Below are 19,740 nucleotides of genomic sequence, written 5' to 3'. Positions count from 1 at the left end.
TGTTTTGGAGCTTCAACTGAAATAGGTAAGTAGTTTATGCAAAAAGAAAAGTAAGATTTTGCTCTTCTAAATGTTGAGTTGATGAGTTTCATTTCATCTCCATTTTAATTCTGAATTTGCCCAATTAAAATGATGAGAGCTAGCTTGTGAAAGTGGAGTTAGGATGAAATGGAAGTGAATTTTAGAAAGTATAATGCTACGTAGATATGGGATTTTCTTGGTGTGCTTATGCTGTATTCTTTATTTGAGTTCCAGTGTCTCATGGCGTGTATAATGATTTATTCAGTTTCTGATTTTTTTTTGAGCTAGTCATTGTGCACTTGTTGACTGTTGTTATGAACTTGGTGGGATTCACAATTTATGTGCCTTTGCCCATTTTGATTTCTCATTGCTTTTAATTTACCTGAGCTCTGCATGTTCCATGACATTTCTCCTATTTCTTTGCACAGTGCTGATTTTAGATTAAAACTTGAGGTTTATGTTTGAAAATGCCTTCTGTTTCATTTCTTCAATCTTTTATCTTGTACACTTGATATAATTTCTTTCTACCTATCTAGTTCTCAACATCTTGAGGACTAGCACTGTTTTAAATAAATTTTAAGCCTCCTAGAAATGGGGAATAGAATATGTGGTTCTCAATTTTACTTTCAAAGCTGTCTATTATTTATGGCAGCAATTTGTTAGGGTTTTGAAGCCCTAACAGGATTTAGAAAGAAAAGAAAAAAGAAACAGAAGAATAGAAAGAAAGAGCAGAAATGAGAGAATTTGGAGTAGGAATAATGAGAATTTTATTAGGATTCTTGACAATGTTTCAAATGTTCCAATACCTGTTCGTTTGGCTGTATTTATACAGCCTGTCAACTAATGCCAGCCGTTTCAGCTAAAATGGTGTATTCGCCTAAAAAAAAATAATTTCAATGTCCTTACTAATTCAACTTTTGACTCTAATTTCAATATTTAAGTTTGATCAAATTTAGCATGTAGTTTCAGTTTCAATTTTAACTCAAATTTAATCAAATTCTCATTTTAGTTTTGAAGTTTAAATTTCTCAATCAAATCTTAATTTTAAATTAAACTCCTTTTTTAATTTGGAATTTAATTTTTAATTTCACTTTCAATTTCAATTTTAATTTAAATTTAGTTTTAGTAAAAGAGGAGAGAGAAAAAAAAAGCTCTAAAAGTAGCCATTGATTTTAAGGTTCCAATTCTAGCTATTAGATTTAGGTTTTCTTAAAAATACAAGAAAAAGGTACTTTTTAATCCTGGTCCTCAAATATTTTAGGAATTAATTTCGGATCATTTAATGAAATGTTTGTTAAAGAAAAGAAGAAAAAAATTTGGACTCCCTAATCTTGATCGTTGAATCTTTTTGTAAGGATAAATTTTTAACCCTTGAATAAAAAAGACAAAAAAATAAAGTAGTCCTCATTTGATCTCAACCATTAATCTTTTTATCTTTTTTATTTGGGACTGTTAGATTAAAAGAAAAAGAAACAAAATTGTCTAAATTGATCTTGGCCTTTTATTTTTTTTTTTATTTTAATTTTTGATCATTAGATTTAGGAATTTTCATAAAAGCTCTTTTGCCATTTCCTATCAATGCTGTTTCACCCAAAAGCGCAAATAGCCTTTTTCTAACCTAAAGCAGGATGCCACTTAGCTCCATCCTCACCTCCTGTGATGCCATCACGGAGACAACAACTCCATTCAACCCAGCTCTCCCTCAACGTCAGCCACCATGCCCTCTCATGCTTTTTGAATCCTACTCGCCTCCAGATCATTTTGAATCCATCACTAGCAATGCCAGTAAGGACCCATAGCTTTTGAACATCTACTTAATTGGTCGACTTAGGGACCCATTTTGGCTTAGCTTATTTCCTTTGGTCAGACCCATCAGCGACGCAACCTCGAACTACTACGTGTTGCAGATTGCGTCCTTTTCCCAATAGCTTTTGAGCACAACAAGTTTCTGCTGAAACTTGCACCCATTACTCCACACGACGCAGCTCAAACGATGCTCTCCATTTCAATAGGTGACTGCTGCCCTGCCTTTACACATAGGAGTTCATTTGAATCTCCTCTTCAGAAGTTTAAAAACTGCTTTTAAATATTCTTGTAGGTAAAAATCATGTTTTGAGCCCTTGATGTTGATATGAGTGCCATTCTATGATTTTAATAATTGTTCGTAGTGCTTCAATGCACAAAAGATTATATTTCTTTGTTTGTTAATGGAAATTATTCCTTCTTTATCTTCGCTCTTATCCATCTGATTGAATGATTAGTCTACATTGATTTTGCAGGGGGTTTGGTCTATATAGACAATTACAAAGAATTGGCAATGTGTATACTCCCTGTGATCCAGATGTGGTCTCGCCGGGTTGCTACTATGCTGCCTTGGTTAGTTATTCCTCTTATAGGATTGTGGGCTGTTTCACCGCTTCTGGCACCTGCTATTCGATTTGAGATCACCTCACCTATGCTCGCTTGGGTTTTTGTGCTTTTGGTAACTCTGTTTGCTTGGCGTGTGCGGATGAATGTGCAGTCAAGATTTGGTAGAAAATGGCAATTGGCTTGGTGGGTCTATTGCAGGGAAATCAGTGGAAGAATAGGAGTGGGTATTTCAGAGGCGATGAGAATTATTTTGCTGAGAAATCTTATTCAGGTATCGTCATGTTTGCATGCAAGCTGTTTTAGAGTTAGTTCATCAAAGGATGATTCTTTATTTTGATGCAGATCATAGGGGCATATATAGGAAGAAATATCAGCTAATTTTTTTAATAATAAAAAATATAAATTAATGATTAGTTTTCTGTGATTGCTCAATGGATAAATTAATAAATTGAAGCATTAATAAATAAAAATAATGCATATAAGTTCCGTTGGACTCTAGTGAATAGAGTCGCCCATCCAAATTTTTTCGTGTTTTACCTGGTTTGATGTTTTGGAGCTTCAACTTAAATAGTTAAATAGTTTATGCAAAAAGAAAAGGCAAATTTTGCTCTTCTAAATGTTGAGTTGATGAGTTTCATTTCATCTCCATTTTAATTCTGAATTTGCCCAATTAAAATGATGAGAGCTAGCTTGTGTTTTTCTTGGCTCAATTTAGTTAAAAAATTTATCCCCAATATATTTAAAATTTAATTTTAAGTAATTAAAAAGAACTTAAAAAGAATTAAATTATGATCGAGATATATAAAACACCTAGGTCTAGTTGTCATATACGTCATTGGCCCCTATATATTTAAATGTTATAATCGTCATTTATTAATATTTTTTATTAGTCTAAAAAAGTAAAAATTTTAATGAACTAATATTTTAATAATTTAAAAGTTTTTTCAATGGCCAAATTAAACAAAGAATCAATGAGTCCATATTCTAATTTTTTAAAATTAGTATTTATTGATTGACAAAATTAAAAAAATTAGCGGCCCTATATTTTTAAAATTTTCCTTTAAGACATAAAAAATATTTTAAAAAATTCAAATTGTAATTCAATACACATAACACCTAGCTCTAAATATTGCATCTATCTAATACCAAAGTCGAGAATTAAAAATGAGCAACAGTCTCTCCAAAATTTTAATTTTTAATTTAGAAGACTTTAAATGTGGGTATGCTCTTAACTGTTTCTCACATTTAACCTTTATAAAAATATTAACAAAATTTTAAAAGGTGGATTTTTTTATTAGCCACATTCAATAAAAAAAATTTTACGAACCATATTTTAATAAATTAAAACTTTTTTTTGTTGGCTCAACTTACTTGGAAAATTGGTTGCTAATATTTTTAAATTTATTTTTAAGTAATATAATAGAATTTTAAAAAATTAAATTTTGAGCGAGGTACATAAAACATTTAGGTCTATTTGTTACATCTGTCATTAGCCTCATATATCTAAATGTTATAATCATCATAATTTGATTTTTTTTTATTGACTCAATAAAGTAAAAAAATTTAATGGGGCAGTATTCTTGTAATTTAAATGTTTTTCAGAATGGCTCAATTAAACAAAAAATTAATGAGCCAATATTCTAATTTTTAAAAGATTACTTTTTATTAACTTAACAAAATTGAAAAATCAGTTGCCTATATTTTAAAAATTTCCTTTTTAAGTGAGAAAAAAATATTTTAAAAAGATTCAAATTGTGAGTTCAATACTCAAAACATTTAGGTCTAAATGTTGTATCCATCTAACACCAAACTCGAAGGTTGAAATAGAGATACAACTGCTCCAAAATTTTAATTTGTAACTTAGAGCACGTTAAATGTGGGTATGTTCTTAATTGTCTCTAACGTTTAGTCTCAAGAAAATCTTAATAAAATTTTAAAAGGTTATTTTTTAATGCTCAATTAAATAAAAAATTTAATGAGTCCTTATTCTAGTATTTTGAAACTTATCTTTTTATTAGCTCAACTTATTTGAAAAATTAGTCACTGATATTTTTTAAATTTATTTTTATGTAATAAAAAAGAATTTAAAAAGAATTAAATAATGATCGAAGTATATAAAATACCTAGGTTTAGTTGTTATATTCGTTATTAGCTTATATATCTAAATGTTATAATCATTATTAATTGATATTTTTTATTGGCCTAATAAAGTAAAAAATTTAATGGGTCAATGTTCAAGTAATTTAAAGTTTTTTATTGGCATAATTAAATAAAAAATTAATGAGTCCACATAAAAAAATAGTTTTTATTGACCTAAAAAATGGAAAAAGTAGTGGTCTACACATTTAAAATTTTATTTTAAGTAATAAAAAAATGTTTTTGAAAGATTCTAATTACGAGTAAATAGAAGTGAAGTTTAGAAAGTATAATGCTATGTAGATATGGGATTTTCTTGGTGTGCTTATGCTGTATTCTTTATTTGAGTTATTGTATCTTATGGTATGTATAATGATTTATTCAGTTTCTGATTTTTTTTTTTGAGCTAGTCATCGTTTACTTGTTGACTGTTGTTATGAACTTGGTGAGATTCACAATTTATGTGCCTTTGCCCATTTTGATTTCTCATTGCTTTTAATTTACCTCAGTTCTGCATGTTCCCTAGACATTTTTCCTATTTCTCTGCACAGTGCTGATTTTAGATTAAAACTTGAGGTTTATGTTTGAAAATGCCTTCTGTTTCATTTCTTCAATCATTTCTTCAATCTTTTATCTTGTACACTTGATATAATTTCTTTCTACCTGGCTATTCTCGATATTTTGAGACTAGCACTGTCTTAAATAAATTTTAAGCCTCCTAGAAATGGGGAATAGAATATGTGGTTCTCAATTTTATTTTCAAAGCTGTCTATTATTTATGGCAGCAATTTGTTAGGGTTTTGAAGCCCTAACAGGATTTAGAAAGAAAAGAAAAAAGAAATAGAAGAATAGAAAGAACTTGCGGAAATGAGAGAATTTAGTGTAGGAATAATGAGAATTTTATTAGGTTTCTTGACATTGTTTCAAATGTTCCAATAGCTGTTTGTTTGGCTGTATTTATACAGCCTGTCAACTAATTCCAGCTGTTCCAGCTGAAATAAACTGTTCCCGCCAACTATCTTCTTCTTAAACAACTTCTGTTGCACTCTCCAGATATCTAAACAGTCTCTAACTTCCTTCTAATTGTTACCAGGTTTCGTCTAATACCTATTCCAATATGTAACAAAATTCCTTTCAATTTTCCTTATCACTTGATTGCTATTTCACCAATTTTTATTAATTTTAAAGAGTGGATGAAATTCCATCACATTTGTATCATTATTTTAATTTGCCAGTAATCATTAGTCCATACCTATATTACTTGATATCTAAGTTGAAGATAGTGCTATCTATGACTAATGTAGACAATCTAAGTGCATCAAAGATAAACCACAATATTAGAGGCTAGATACAGATTTTAATCACATATATGGATGTTGAATTGCCTTTCCTTTTGCTGTGTCTTTTGGGAATGGATTGACTGTTAGTTGATTTTTGCTTCTTGAGGAATAACCAGCACTCGCTTGCTTGTTGGATGATTTGGTATGTAGCCTTCCTCCTTCTTTCAGCTTTGTTTGCTTACTCCTTGTTGATTTGTCTTGGGTGGATTATCCTCCTTGTTTAATCCTATAGGTTTTACTTGGGAAAGTAATTAGGGCTCACTTGCTGCTTTTCCTTGATAGTTGTAAATTTCAAGCTTGCCTTGCTATCTCGCAAGTGAATTTTTGTGCAGAATTTTGATGGATTAATTTTAGAAAACAATGCAAAATAGAACTCTCTCTTGTTAGACTTTTAAATGTGTTTTGAAAATGTTTCTGGGTTTTGTAATCCTCTTCTTTTCCTTAGATAGCAATCAGATTGCTTGTTCTCTCACTTTCATTTAATCCACATTTTCTTAATCTGTTGCATATTTTGTAAGTCTTTGGTTATAGTTTGGAATCACTTGAGGTAAGGAAAATTTATACTGACTGAAGATTGCTAATTTGGATCTTAGAGCATACGTTTGATATGAATCCCATTTAAAATAATTGGTATTTAAGTTCTTACATACATGTGACTAGTGTTTTAGTTGTTGATAATGAGAGGTTTGTAAACACTCTTGTTATTTACCCATGTCCATCCCTTGCCAGGATAAAACGATTTCATTTAGAAAATTTATGTTACCAGATGATGTTTCATGCTAGAAAGTTCCTTACAAACTCAACATTACCAAAAGTGGTCTAGGCTTCTTCATGCAAATCCTTCAAAAGTAAACTTGTCAATGGTCAAATTAGAGTTTTAACTTAAAAGAAAACATGCTAAAATGTACATGAAAAGGATTATTGTTGTAGACTTCATATTTTGTCTGGTCCCTTTTTAAAAAATCCAAAAAAATTAAAAAAAAAGGAAAAAAAATGAAATAAATAAAAAAGTTATAAGAGATTAAAAAATGGCTGAATACATAAGTTTAACCTTGAACTTTACCCAAAAAAAACTTAATGGCACTAAACTTTTAAACCGTTCTATGACGCGCCTTGACTCCTGTAAATGTATCATGAAACACCTCAACTCCTGTAAACGTACCGTGACATACCTTAATTTCTGTTAAAGTAGAATTAAGATACCATTTGGAATCTAGTTAGCAGATTGCTATATCAGCGCGATTGGAGTTCACGCTTTTTAGTTTAGGGTCTTTAGGATATCTTAATTTCACTTTATAGGAGTTGAGGTGTGTCATGGGGTGTTCTAAAGTTTTGGATGTCACAAGGTTTTTTTGATAAAGTTCAGGTGTGAAATGGTGTATACGGCCTAAAAAAAATTTTAATTTTAATGTCCTTACTAATTCAACTTTTGACTTTAATTTCATATTTAAGTTTGATGAAATTTAGCTTGTAGTTTCAGTTTCAATTTTAACTCAAATTTAATCAAATTCTCATTTTAGTATTGAAGTTTAAATTTCTCAATCAAATCTTAATTTTAACCTCAACTCCTTTTTTAATTTTGAATTTTATTCTTAATTTCACTTTCACTTTCAATTTTAATTTTAATTTAATGTTTAGTAAAAAGGAGAGAGAAAAAAAAGAGACTACTATTAGCCATTGATTTTAAGATTCCAATTCTAGCCATTAGATTCAAAAATGCAAAAAAAGGTACGTTTTAATCCTAGCCCTCAAATATTTTGGGAATTAATTTCAGAGCATTTGATGAAACATTTGTTAAAGAAAAGAAGACAAAGATTAGTACTCTCTAATCTAGACCGTTGATTCTTTTTTGTAAAGATAAATTCTTAACCCTTGGATAAAAAGAAATAAAGACAAAGTAGTCTTCATTTGATCTCAACCATTAATCTTTTTATCCCTTTTATTTGGGACCATTAGATTAAAAGTAAAAGAAAAAAAATTTTCTAAATTGATCTTGGCCTTTGATTTATTTTATTTTATTTTAATTTTTGACCTTTAGATTTAGGAATTTTCATAAAAACTCTTCTGCTTAAGCCCCAAAACGTCTCCCATCAATGCCGTTTCACCCAAAAACACAAATAGCCTTTTTTTAACCTAAACTAGAATGCCACTTAGCTCCATCCTCACCTCTTGTGATGCTATCACGGAGACAGCGACTCCTCCATCCAACCTAGCTCTACCTCAACGTTTGCCACCATCACATTTCATGCTCATTGAATCCAACTCGCCTCTAAATCACTTTGAATCCATCCTTAGCAATGCTAGAAAGGGCCCATAGCTTCTGAACATCTCCTCAATTGGTTGACTTAAGGACCCATTTTGGCTTAGCTCATTTTCTTTGGCCAGACCCATCAGCGACGCCACCTCGAACTACTGCGTGTTGCAGATTGCGTCCTTTTCCCAATAGCTTTTGAGCCTAGCAAGTTTATGGTGAAACTTCCACACATTACTCCATATGACTCAGCTCAACCGATGCTATCCACTTCAATAGGTGATTGTTGCCCTGCCTTTCCACATAGAGGTTCATTTGAATCTCCTATTCAGAAGTTAAAAAATTGCTTTTAAATATTCTTGTAGGCAAAGATTATGTTTTGAGCCTTGATGTTAATATGAATTCCATTCTATGATTTTAATAACTGTTTGTTATGCTTCCATGCACAAAAGATTGATTGAGTTCTATTATTGCAGTAGTGTACACAGTGATATGTTTTAAGAGCTTTGTCCTATGTCCATTTTGTTTCATAATGAATCTCTCTTTGGCTATACTACATTTTCTACTCCCTTGATTCTTGTCTCGAGAATGAACCCTGTTATGGGCGTGCAATAATGAGAATCAATTGTATTTATAGATCTACTAATATTGGTTTGTGATGAATTTGTAGCTTTGCATTTTTTGTTGTTACAAATTGGTGTTCTCATAGTTTTGCTTATGATAGATTTTTACCCGAAGTTCATGTTCTAGTATGATAAATATGAAAATTATGATATTCTTGTCTTTAACCCCTGAAATACATTTTGCTGTTTCTTTTGTTATGGTTTATATTTCTTTGTTTGTTAATGGAAATCATTGCCTTTTTTTCTGTTAATTATTATGAGATGGTTTTGTTGGTATTTTTGAAGTAGAGAAAGATGCAAAGATAATATTGCAATAAGAGAATGCTTGAAACAATGCGGTGTTTGTGGCCCGGGAAATTCATTTCTATTACATGTACATGTTGTACTCTCTGTGAATTTTCTTAATAATCACTATTACCATTACTTTTATTAAAAAATCTTTAGTGGTTCTAGGGGGTTCGCTTTTAACTACCTATTTTTTTTTTGGGGGGGCGGGGGGTGGTGTTGCCCCTTGAATTGTCAAAATTAATGAAGTATAATTAATTAAAAAAATTTATATAAAAGGGATATTTCTTTATAGTAGTTATGGGGGTACCCCTTGAATTATCTAATTTAATAAAGATTAATTATTTTAAAAAAGTTACTAAAAAAATAATTTTTCAGTTAAAAAAAGTTTTGAATTTTTTAGTGGTTAAGGGGGTATCCTAAAGCTACTTAAATAGGGGTACCACTTGAATTATCTAATTTAATAAAAATTAATTAATTAAAAAAGAAGAATTTTTTTTTTCTATAAAAAATATCAAATTTTTAGTGGTTAAGGGGGTTCCCTTTAAACTACTTATATAAGGGGTACCCCTTGAATTTTCTAAATTATTAAAAAATAATTAATTGAATAAAAAAATATTTTTATCGAAATCACTAAAATCATTTCACAAAAATCCCCTCTCACTTTAATAGTTTAGGGGTTTTTTGCGTCACCTAAAAGAAAATTCTTATAAAATTCTGTTGGTGAGGTCCCCTTGGGTCTTTTTAATTTAAACTTCTTCTCAAAGCTATCTTCCAAATGAGAATTCCCTATCCCTTTTCATTTAGAATTTAGTTTTGGTAAAGTAAAAACAGATAAAAATAATTTGCTAGATGGAATTGCAAGTAGTTGCATTTTAAATTTAGTACTTTTAGATTAAAGTCTTACTTGAAACCTAGGACAATCTTTAGTTGAGCTTAACGCCAATTATAGTTTTATGCTTGTGTGTTTTATACTTATGTGTGCAAGAAGATGTGTGAATAAGTGTGCGTGCCAGGATGACAATTTCTGTGCAGCAGGTTTTGAGTTTGATTTAAATTGGGAAATGTTTGATTTTTAGGGGAGATTTTACCAAATTTTTGGCAAAATCTGTAACTAACAAATGTATATTTAATATGTTGTGCTTGGTTAATATGAACTAAAATTGTTTAATTAATGCTGATGATGAGAATTTGATTTGTTAAGCTGGAGTGCCTACTAATGGGTCAAACTCTTTAGTCATTAATTAACATGTTTCCTTTAAATGAGGTACAAATTAAAATAAATGGAAGTTGTGGTCCATATTAATTCAATTTCTTGTTTACAATAAATACATTAGGTTTAACAAAATCTATGGATAATAAAAATGTACATGCATGTTTGCTAGGTAATTGAATTAATAGGGATTAAAATTATGGTTAATCATTGCCAATGATGAGACTTTGATTTGTTAAGTGAGAATACCTGCTAATGGATTAAACTTTTTAGGCATAATTTGACTCTTGATCCAAGTTGATTCAATGTCTTGTTTATAATAATTGAATCATGTTTAGCAAAAAATCAAAATTTCATGTTTTATCTCTATTTTCTAAAAGGGCTTTCACTTTTGACGGTATGGCTTAACCTTCAAAATCCATCTCTTCTAATTTTAAGCAAAATTTAATTTTAACTACCAAAGGACTTAAGGTCTACTTTTTGTTTTTTGTTTTTTTTCACGCCCATTTTCAATTTAAGCAAATTTAAGTTTTCAGTAAGGGATTCCAAATTCAATTTTATTTTCCTGCAAAATTACTTCTATTGTCATCTTTAAAACATTTTAGAATCATGGTTCTCTCTTGTCAAAATTCATCAATTATCAAATTTGGAAGCCCCTTTTTTGTATTCATTAACTTCGTTATTTTAATTATTTTCATGTACTTTTTTTAAAAATAATATTAAAATATCAACAACCTTTTTTTTTTCAAAATTATTAAGACAAAATAAAAATGGAGTCAAAACTCATTTTTACGGTCTCTTCACTTACTATTTTATTTAACTTATCTTAATAGTGAAATATTTATGTGTTCCTGCATTGATGGATTTTATTTCTAAACAAACAGAAAGAACAAATATCATAATTTAAGCTCTATTTTAAAATTATAATCATTAATTTTTTTTAGCATAAAATTAAATCTACCTGCTTTATTTAGGGACGATTGTGGAGGTGTTTAACGCTTTTCCCACACGTATGAGTACCCTGTACCTTGGATCTCTGGAGTAGAAGTGGTAAACTTTTTAAAATTAAAATTTCCACAATAAATGGTTTTCTTTAATTTTTCCTTAAAATTAAAGTGCATGTATTTAGTAGATCTCCAGGTCGTATTCATTCATAGGGAAAGAGGGTTGCATGCAACAAAAATGGTAGTTTGTCGTTGTCTATTGCCATGCTAGAGTACGCCTACACTTTTGCTATCTATTTTTGTTCTTGATCTGTCTTTTTTTGTTCTTTCTTTCTATTTGGTTGTTACTTCATCTGCAACAATACATACATAGTAATGGTCTAAGTCACATCTACAATAACTTATCTGGGTTTCTTCACGTTTGTAATCAGCAATAATGTATCAGATAGAAATTCTTTCATGCTTTGATCTTGTCCTTAAATTTATCCAATATGCTTAGCTGCTTTTACTAGTGAATTGTAATATCAAAGGCAGTTGGTCTTGGAACCAGGTTAGTCAGCCCAAAGTCCAAGATACATACCTTATAGCAAAGTCATCATTTATGCTTAGGACGATGAGAATGAAGATGGTGATGAGGGAACTGGCGCAGCCTCTGCATTTCATGTACTCGGTGGAATTTTGGAGGATGGCCGTGTTTTGGACAATCTCTCTCCTTGCCTCATATTTGCAATTGTTTTGCCAAAGGGCATTTAGGCAGAGTTCTGATGCCTATCCCCATTGCCGTCCTCCAAGAAATGGGCCCAGCAGACCCCTTTGCATCATTACTGGTGTAAGCTATCCTTGCATTCCTGTATAAATGGTAGCTTTCTTATTGTTGCACAAACTCATATACTTGCACGCATAATAATTCACATATTGCATATTTTTCTTTTGTTTTAACCATTGCTATAGGCTACATCTGGTCTAGGTGCGGCTGCTGCATATGCTCTTTCAAAAGAAGGTTTTTTTATTGTTCTTGGTATTTGCCTGTCTCTCTTTTCCTCTTTATGTTATTTTATTTGTATAGCTATTTATATGTTAGGAATTGAGCTATGGTGGTGACTGAGCTGGAAGTAAATTATTACTTCTGTTGTTTTGATTGTTTTATTTTTTTCAGAATAGTTGTAATTTCTGCTGTTTATTAACAAATTTACTTTTGCGTTCCAAAAATAGCCGCTATAAATGGCACATATTGAACTGTATTTAGCATGTGATTTAAAATACAATAAGCTTCTAGTTCTTTCCTCTTCTCAACTTCTTAGTTCTTCTCATTTTCCTCTTCTTTCTCACTATTCTCTAGTTTCCAAACCATGGTTTTAAATTGTGGTTGCGGTCGAGGTCGTAGTCGCAGTAGTAGGTAAAGGAAACTGGTTTCTAATGGCCATAATGTAATGGTAATAGCCTGGTGCTACGTAAATTTTTTTTGAAAAATTTATAAAGTTCATGAAATGAGTAGATATTGGTAGATACAAGTAAAACTAAGATACACAACTATATAACAAAAGCATAAATACATCAAGTTAGATGTTATTTTGTAATTAATAATGTATCTTAGTAAAATTAATTCTGAAGGATAGTTCAAATTAGAAAAAAGAAAAACATAAACCTATAGATCAGGCAAACTAATGCTTCATACTATGAATTTAACAACAAATCTAACATCAAATCTAAGTTTCTTCAACAAAAATGCCAAAAAAAAATACTCACCTTTTACAAGTAGTAGAGAATAGAAATATTTATTATGACCTCAGCTTTAAAAAGAAGGGAGTGATTTGTTGTAGAAAGAAGGAGAAATTTGAGTGAAATTTTGAGAGAAAATTTGATAGGAGCACTGGTTGGCAAGCTGGAATACACAGAATGAAAACAAATGAAGAAAGCTTACCTGTTGTCCTTTTGAAGCTGCTGCATTATTGGGCGTAACAGCCATTAGCATTACTTAACGGTAAATAATTGCTGTTACCATTACATAAAAGTGGTAATGGCCGATACCAATGCAAACCAGGATTTGCCTTCAGGTAATGGCTTAACAGGTGATGGGGCTTCTAAAAACCTGTAAATATTTAAAGCTATGTTCTAAACACTATAAGTTAGACCTGTAATTTTAGATTCTAAAATCTTGGTATTAGAGCCAAGTTGGATCCTGAGAGACTATCGCTTTTTAGCTAAAATGGCATATGAAGGAAACAATGATGTGAATGACAAATCAAAGTTGTTGGATCCTGAAATTGCAGGCCTGTCTTATGGTGTTTAGCCGCTTGGAAATAGCATGAACAGAGAGGAAAATGAGAAGAAATAGGAAGAACAGATGGGGAAAGATTGAGAGAGAGAGAGAGAGAGTTTTTTGGCAAGGAATTAATGATTACAACTCAATACTGGATATTAATACATGCTGTTCTCATAGAGCATAAGCAAGTACATTGGATACCAGAAAAATAGTATTAGCAATCAATCTGACAAAATCAAAATGACATAAGTTACTACTATTCTGAAAAACAACAAATTAACTTCCAGCCATGTCACTATAGCTCAATTCCTAACGTTATAATACCTCAGATGACTATATAACCACCAACACACCAATAATAATTTGACCATGTGAAAATTTAAGGAGACTGTCTTGGATTATGCTAAATATCATTCTGTAAGTTGTAATTGCTTTTTGTTTAGAGATAAATATTGAATTGTTTAATCTATGTTTATAGAACAATATCAGTTGTGTGATTAATGAAGTGTTGAAAGTTTGAAATACATTCTATAATGCTTTATTTTTGCTTTATTTTTGTAGTCATGATAAATTACTCTGATGCTTGACACAACATATGGTAGTTATTTGTCAAATCATGATAGAAACAGTTTCTCCACCTTTGAACTAGAAAAGATTTTTATATAAGTTGTATGAATAGTAGCTGAACTCAATACTTTTTCTGCAGTTGGACGGTCATCTAAATTGTTACGTGAGGTATATCTCCCATCATTAACTTATCTTTATATATCTGTTTTTAAAATTGAACTTTTCTTTATGTTTCCTCATATTAGTTGTATGACAGACTGTGGAGAGGATAAAAAAACAGAATGAGGATGCCCAGCTCAAAGTTTTTGAGGTTGACATATCATCTTTCCAGTCAATCTTAAAGTTCAAAAGCTCACTGGAGAAGTGGCTCTTGGATTCCTTTATGCATTCTTCCATCCAACTCCTGATAAACAATGCTGGGATATTGGCAACATCACATCGTCTCACTGTTGAAGGCTATGATCAGTAATTTTTTTTTCTCCATTTTCGTTTCAGATGAGAAGCTTTCTTCATGCTAATTGCTAAAAGATTGCTCTATGCCTTTATTTCTTTTCCTTGCTGTTTCTTATATTTTTCTTTTTCTTCCCATTTTTCCCCCACAACCCTCAAAAAAGTTTCTTTTCTCTTCTTTCATTCTTTTTCTTTTTCCTTTTTTGTTGGCCCTTCATCTTTTTTGAATGTAAAGGGTAGGGTTGAGAGGCTAGGGCTGTTTTATTATGCCTAATGTCACCACTTCCATGACCCTCAACCCTTGTTAAGCCTTTAAATCCTAAAAAAGGGTGTTCAGTATGCTAATGAGCCCCTTCATCCCAGCATTGGCCAGTTCGGTCACACATGTTTTTCATGGAGCTGAAACACCCTTGCATCAAAGTACTCTTTTCCCTGTTTGAGTTGTTTTTGTAGGCCTATTACTTTTGATTTCTTTCATGCATTTTGGCATTGCATTCTTTTATTTTGTATTTGTGCAAATGTATATAGGCTGTTTTAAATAATAGAAATGCAAATGTTATATTTTTAGTGCATTAACCTTATTGATTGATAGATTACTTCTTGCTGACATGGTTTTTCCCAGGATGATGGCTGCAAATTACATCGGTGCATTCTCTCTGACCAAATTTCTATTGCCACTTCTGAGAAACAGCCCTGTTGGTTCACGGATAGTGAATGTTACATCCTTTACACATCGAAGTGGTAAGAATTTTTCTAATCAGTTTATGTGTAACATATTTGTTATGTGAACAAGTTTACATCAGCTACTGTTTGTCATCTATTCTATAAGAAGATATGTGTCTTACTATCTTCGGATGGTCCTGTTCATGGTTTTAAAGAATAACCGTTACGTCGCATAATGGCCATTATTTAAAGGTTTTTTAGCTTCCCGTGACGCAGCGAAGCTAGATAAATCACTCACACACACACGTGAGAGAAAGAATTTGAGATTAAAATCTATACTGAAAATTTATTAATTGAAATCTGAATCTGAAATTCATAGATTTGGGAGTATTTATAGAGTTTTAGACTCCCAATCATAATAGGGAAACATCTCTACTAAATAGAAATTTAAACTAAATCCAAATACATTTGGAAAATGAAGATAAAGTCGGAAATTAACTAGTCCTACCCTAAGTAGGAGACATAATTGAGTGCTAAATAGAACAGAAAAAGCCTCAAAATTAATTTCGGAATAATTACTGCATTGTAGCTTGCTGAACAGGGAGTCCATGTTGATTTAGGACTGCTGGAGATAAAAAAATAATAATTAAAAAATGTAGCTCCTCTTACTGCCCACCCAAACTTGCCTCAAACTTGTTTTTCTCCCATCGCTCTAGAATGCTTCATTTGTTTTTTCCTTTGAACCTTCTCCCATTTTTCAATAAAATTGTCATTAATACATTCCACATCAGTCTTCTCCACTTGGGAAAAACTTGACCTCGAGTTTGAGTTATTAGCAGGATACAAAGGCTCATCCGTGGAGTGGTATGGATACAAATCAGCTACATTGAAAATTTGCGAAATTCTCATGCTATCTGGCAAATCAACAACATATGCATTGTCATTGATTCGTTTGACAATTTCATAAGGTCCATATTTCTTCAGTTGGAACTTGCTATAAGAACCCACGAGAAACCTTTTACGCCTTAGGAACACCATCACCTTGTCACCTATCTCAAACACTTGCTTTCGCTTGTGTTTATCAGTTGCTTCTTTCTACTTCTTGTTAACCTCTTCTAACTTCAACTTCACCTCTTTGTGCATCTCAACAATTTGTTCCACCATGTGCTTGACTGCTACACTCTCTTTATCTTCTTTAGGCAATTTGACCAAGTCAGGAGCATGTTGACATACTTTTGTGTATACCACTGAAAATGAAGACCTTCCAATAGCGCTATGAATGGCACTATTGTTGGCAAATTCAGCTTGGAGCAAAGCCACATTCCATTGCTTGGGTTTATCTCCACAAATGCTTCGAATTAAATTTCCCAATGTACGATTGACTATTTTGGTTTGGCCATCACTTTGAGTATGTGCTATTCTATTGAAATTCAAAGATGAATAAAAAAGTTTCCACAAGTCCTCCAAAAGTGTCTCAAGAACTTACTATTTCAATCTCAAGTGATTGATTTAGGCACCCCATGCAAATAAACCACTTCCTTGAAGAACAATTTTGCAGCTGAATTGCATTGGAAGTCTTTCTACAAGGAATAAAATATGCCATCTTGGAAAATCTATCAACAATCACAAATACTAAATCCACACTCCTTTGTATTCTTGGCAATCCCAACACAAAATCAATGGACAAATCTTCCCAAATATTTTCAGGTATAGGCAAAGACATGTATAAACTAGTATTTTGAGATTGACTCTTAAAAGTTGACAAGTAAAGCACTTCATGACAAACTTGGTTACATCCTTGTGCAATTGAGGCCAAAAATATTGTTAGAATTTCTCAATTTGTGTAAATCCCTTAATTAGTATAAATTAGTTGTAAATTAAAATATAATTAGGAATCATTGTATTTATTGGATATTATTAGTTTCCTAGTTAGTCCTAGCCTTTGTATATAAATTAGAATGCTTGTAAATCATTTTTGTATGAAGAAATATAAAAGATATTCTCCAAATTCTCTGTCTTCTACATGGTATCAGAGCAGTGCCAAAATTTTTTGGCGTGAACAGTGTAGTTATGGGTAATTTTTTTTTTTGTGGGTCTAGCTTCTACATCGTTCTAGGAAGGGAGGTGCTTGTCACCACCCACCTGAGGAGGAAGGACACCAGCCGATCGGCCTACGCCCGGAGTCTAGCCGCTGTCTGGTGAAGCGCGTGAGCTCACGCGCCTCCAGAAGTCTAGCGTCATTCTTTGCGCACCGGCTCGTGCACCCTTTTTCTGGTGATTTCTCCGACTGCGCCTCTTGCCGATGACTTTCCTTGTCCGGCGTGCCTTTGACCAACGTGTTTCCATACCTGGTTTGCACATTTATTTTTTTGGGTATCTTTCATTGCCCAGTTTCTTACTTTTTGTCTTAGTACTTATTCTTTTAATTGAAAAATGACTGATGAAAAGAAGGAAGCCTCTGAAACAAAGGCTGGATTTATTGGTGATAATCCCTCTTTATAAATTAGTTCTGTAAAGTTGGATGGAACTAATTATTTGGCATGGTCTAGATCTTGTCTACTGTTCATTCAGGCTAGAGGACTGTAGGGGTATATCACTGGAGATAGAAAAAAGCCAGAAAGTGCTAGTTTTACCTACAGCCATTGGGAGTCGGAGAACTCTCTTGTTATGTCATGGCTCATTAATTCTATGCAACCTCATATAGGTCGTGGGTATTTACTGTTGGACAGTGCAGCTACTATTTGGAGTGCTGTTTCTCAGACTTATTCTCAAGTTAGGAATGATGCACGAGTTTATGAGCTTGGGAACAAGGTTCATGGAATGAAACAAGGTGAATTGACTGTTGCTCAGTATTATGCGGAATTGAGTGGTCTATGGCAAGAGTTAGATTTCTATCAGGACTTTCAGGCTTCATGTTCGGCTGATGTAGTTAAGTTCTAGAAATTGGTTGAGAAGTAGCGCATATATGATTTTCTTGCTGGGCTAAATGTGGAGTATGATCAGGTTTGGGTTTAAGTGATTGGTAAGGATCCTTTGCCCACCTTAAAGTAGACATACTCTTATGTTTAGCAGGAGGAGAGCAGAAGGAATGTTATGATCAATTCTACAGCTGTTGATAAGGCTGGACTAGCTGCTAACTCCTTACGAGAACAATCATATGGTCCATCAGATAAGGATCACTTGCATTGTGACTATTGTGGGAAATCTCGGCACACTAAAGAACAATGCTGGAAGCTGCACGGCCGCCCAACTAAACGGCGTGGAGGAAAAATGATGGGCTCTGCTAGATCACAAGCAAATGTATCTGAGGCTGTGAGTGTTTCTGCAGATACTGCTATCACTAGGATGTTTTCAAATGAAGAGGTATAGACTCTGAGATGATTCCTATCACAGCTTGAATTACAATCCACTACTGTTGCCTTCTCTAACTTTGTCAACTCAGGTAATGCTTTTCTTGCCAATCATAATAATTCATTTTGGGTTATAGATTCTGGAGCAAACAAATATATGACAGGCTCTTTGAATAAATTCATATCCTATTCTCCATGTTCAAGCAAAGAAAAAGTCCGCATTGCGGATGGATCCTCATCTAATTATTCTGGAACAGGTTCCATTAAATGCACTCCTACTATAAGTGTTGGTTCTGTCTTACATGTGCCTAGCTTTCCTATTAACCTTCTGTCTGTCAGTTCTATTACAAAAGCTCTCAACTGTAAAATTGAATTTTTTTCCCACTTACTGTGCATTTCAAGAATTGATAATAGGGAGTGTAGAAAGAGATGATTCTCATTGATTTCAATTAATTTGTACATGGGTATTTATATACAATTGATTCCTATAATTGTGTTATACTAATTAGGAAGAAATCCTAAATAAGAAATCCTAAATAGGAATACAGAATACAAAATATACACAGAAATAATATAATGATTGACTTTCCATAACACTCCCCCTCAAGTTGGAGCATAGATGTTAATCATGCCCAACTTGTTACAAATGTAGTCAATCCTAGCTCCATTCAGAGCTTTTGTGAAAATATCTCCTAATCGCTCTCCGCTTTGATATGTCCTGTTGAGATGATCTGTTTTTGAATCTTTTCACGAACAAAGTGACAATCAATCTCAATATGTTTGGTCCGCTCATGAAATCTTTGGATTAGAAGCAATATGGAGAGCACTGATTATCACACCACAATTTCGCAGTGGGGTCTTAAAACTGTCTCATCTAGTAATTGAAATATCCACATTACCTCACATACTGATTGTGCCATGGCTATGTATTCGGATTCAGCACTAGATCGAGAAACTACACTCTGCTTCTTGCTTTTCCAAGACACCAAATTTCCTCCAACAAAAACACAATATCCAGTAGTTGACCTCCTATCAACCTTAGATCCAGCCCAGTCGGCATCGGAAAAATATTCAACATTCAAATGCCCATGATTACCATATAACAAACCTCTTCCTGGAGCTCCCTTCAGATAGCACAAGATTTGTCCCAAGGCTTCCCAATGAGCAGCAGTTGGGGAAGACATAAACTGACTTACCACACTAACGGCATAAGCAATGTCAGGACGAGTGACAGTAAGGTAGTTCAATTTTCCTACCAATCTCC

The 19,740-nt window shown here is 32.5% G+C and overlaps 1 protein-coding gene across 6 annotated transcripts in view; it reads left to right on the top strand.

Moving 5' to 3' along the window:
- Positions 1-19,740, top strand: part of LOC110671948 (uncharacterized) — a 43,337-nt gene that overhangs the window by 12,241 nt on the left and 11,356 nt on the right. For 4 of the 6 annotated variants that reach the window (XM_021834584.2, XM_021834581.2, XM_021834579.2 and 1 more), the window contains 6 exons: positions 2,301-2,662; positions 11,734-12,012; positions 12,135-12,201; positions 14,153-14,181; positions 14,270-14,478; positions 15,086-15,204. In XM_021834584.2, the coding sequence (XP_021690276.2) occupies positions 2,301-2,662; positions 11,734-12,012; positions 12,135-12,201; positions 14,153-14,181; positions 14,270-14,478; positions 15,086-15,204 (1,065 nt within the window). Of the gene's footprint in view, positions 1-1,999; positions 2,034-2,300; positions 2,663-11,717; positions 12,013-12,134; positions 12,202-14,152; positions 14,182-14,269; positions 14,479-15,085; positions 15,205-19,740 lie in introns of those variants that run through there. The other 2 variants (XM_021834583.2, XM_058144696.1) reach the window with 2 other exon arrangements.

The sequence above is a fragment of the Hevea brasiliensis genome, chromosome 3 (genome assembly GCF_030052815.1).
Source record: "Hevea brasiliensis isolate MT/VB/25A 57/8 chromosome 3, ASM3005281v1, whole genome shotgun sequence".
Lineage (NCBI taxonomy): Eukaryota > Viridiplantae > Streptophyta > Magnoliopsida > Malpighiales > Euphorbiaceae > Hevea > Hevea brasiliensis.
The sequence above is the reverse complement of the archived record's forward strand: the minus strand, read 5'-3'. Positions and strand labels throughout refer to the sequence as shown.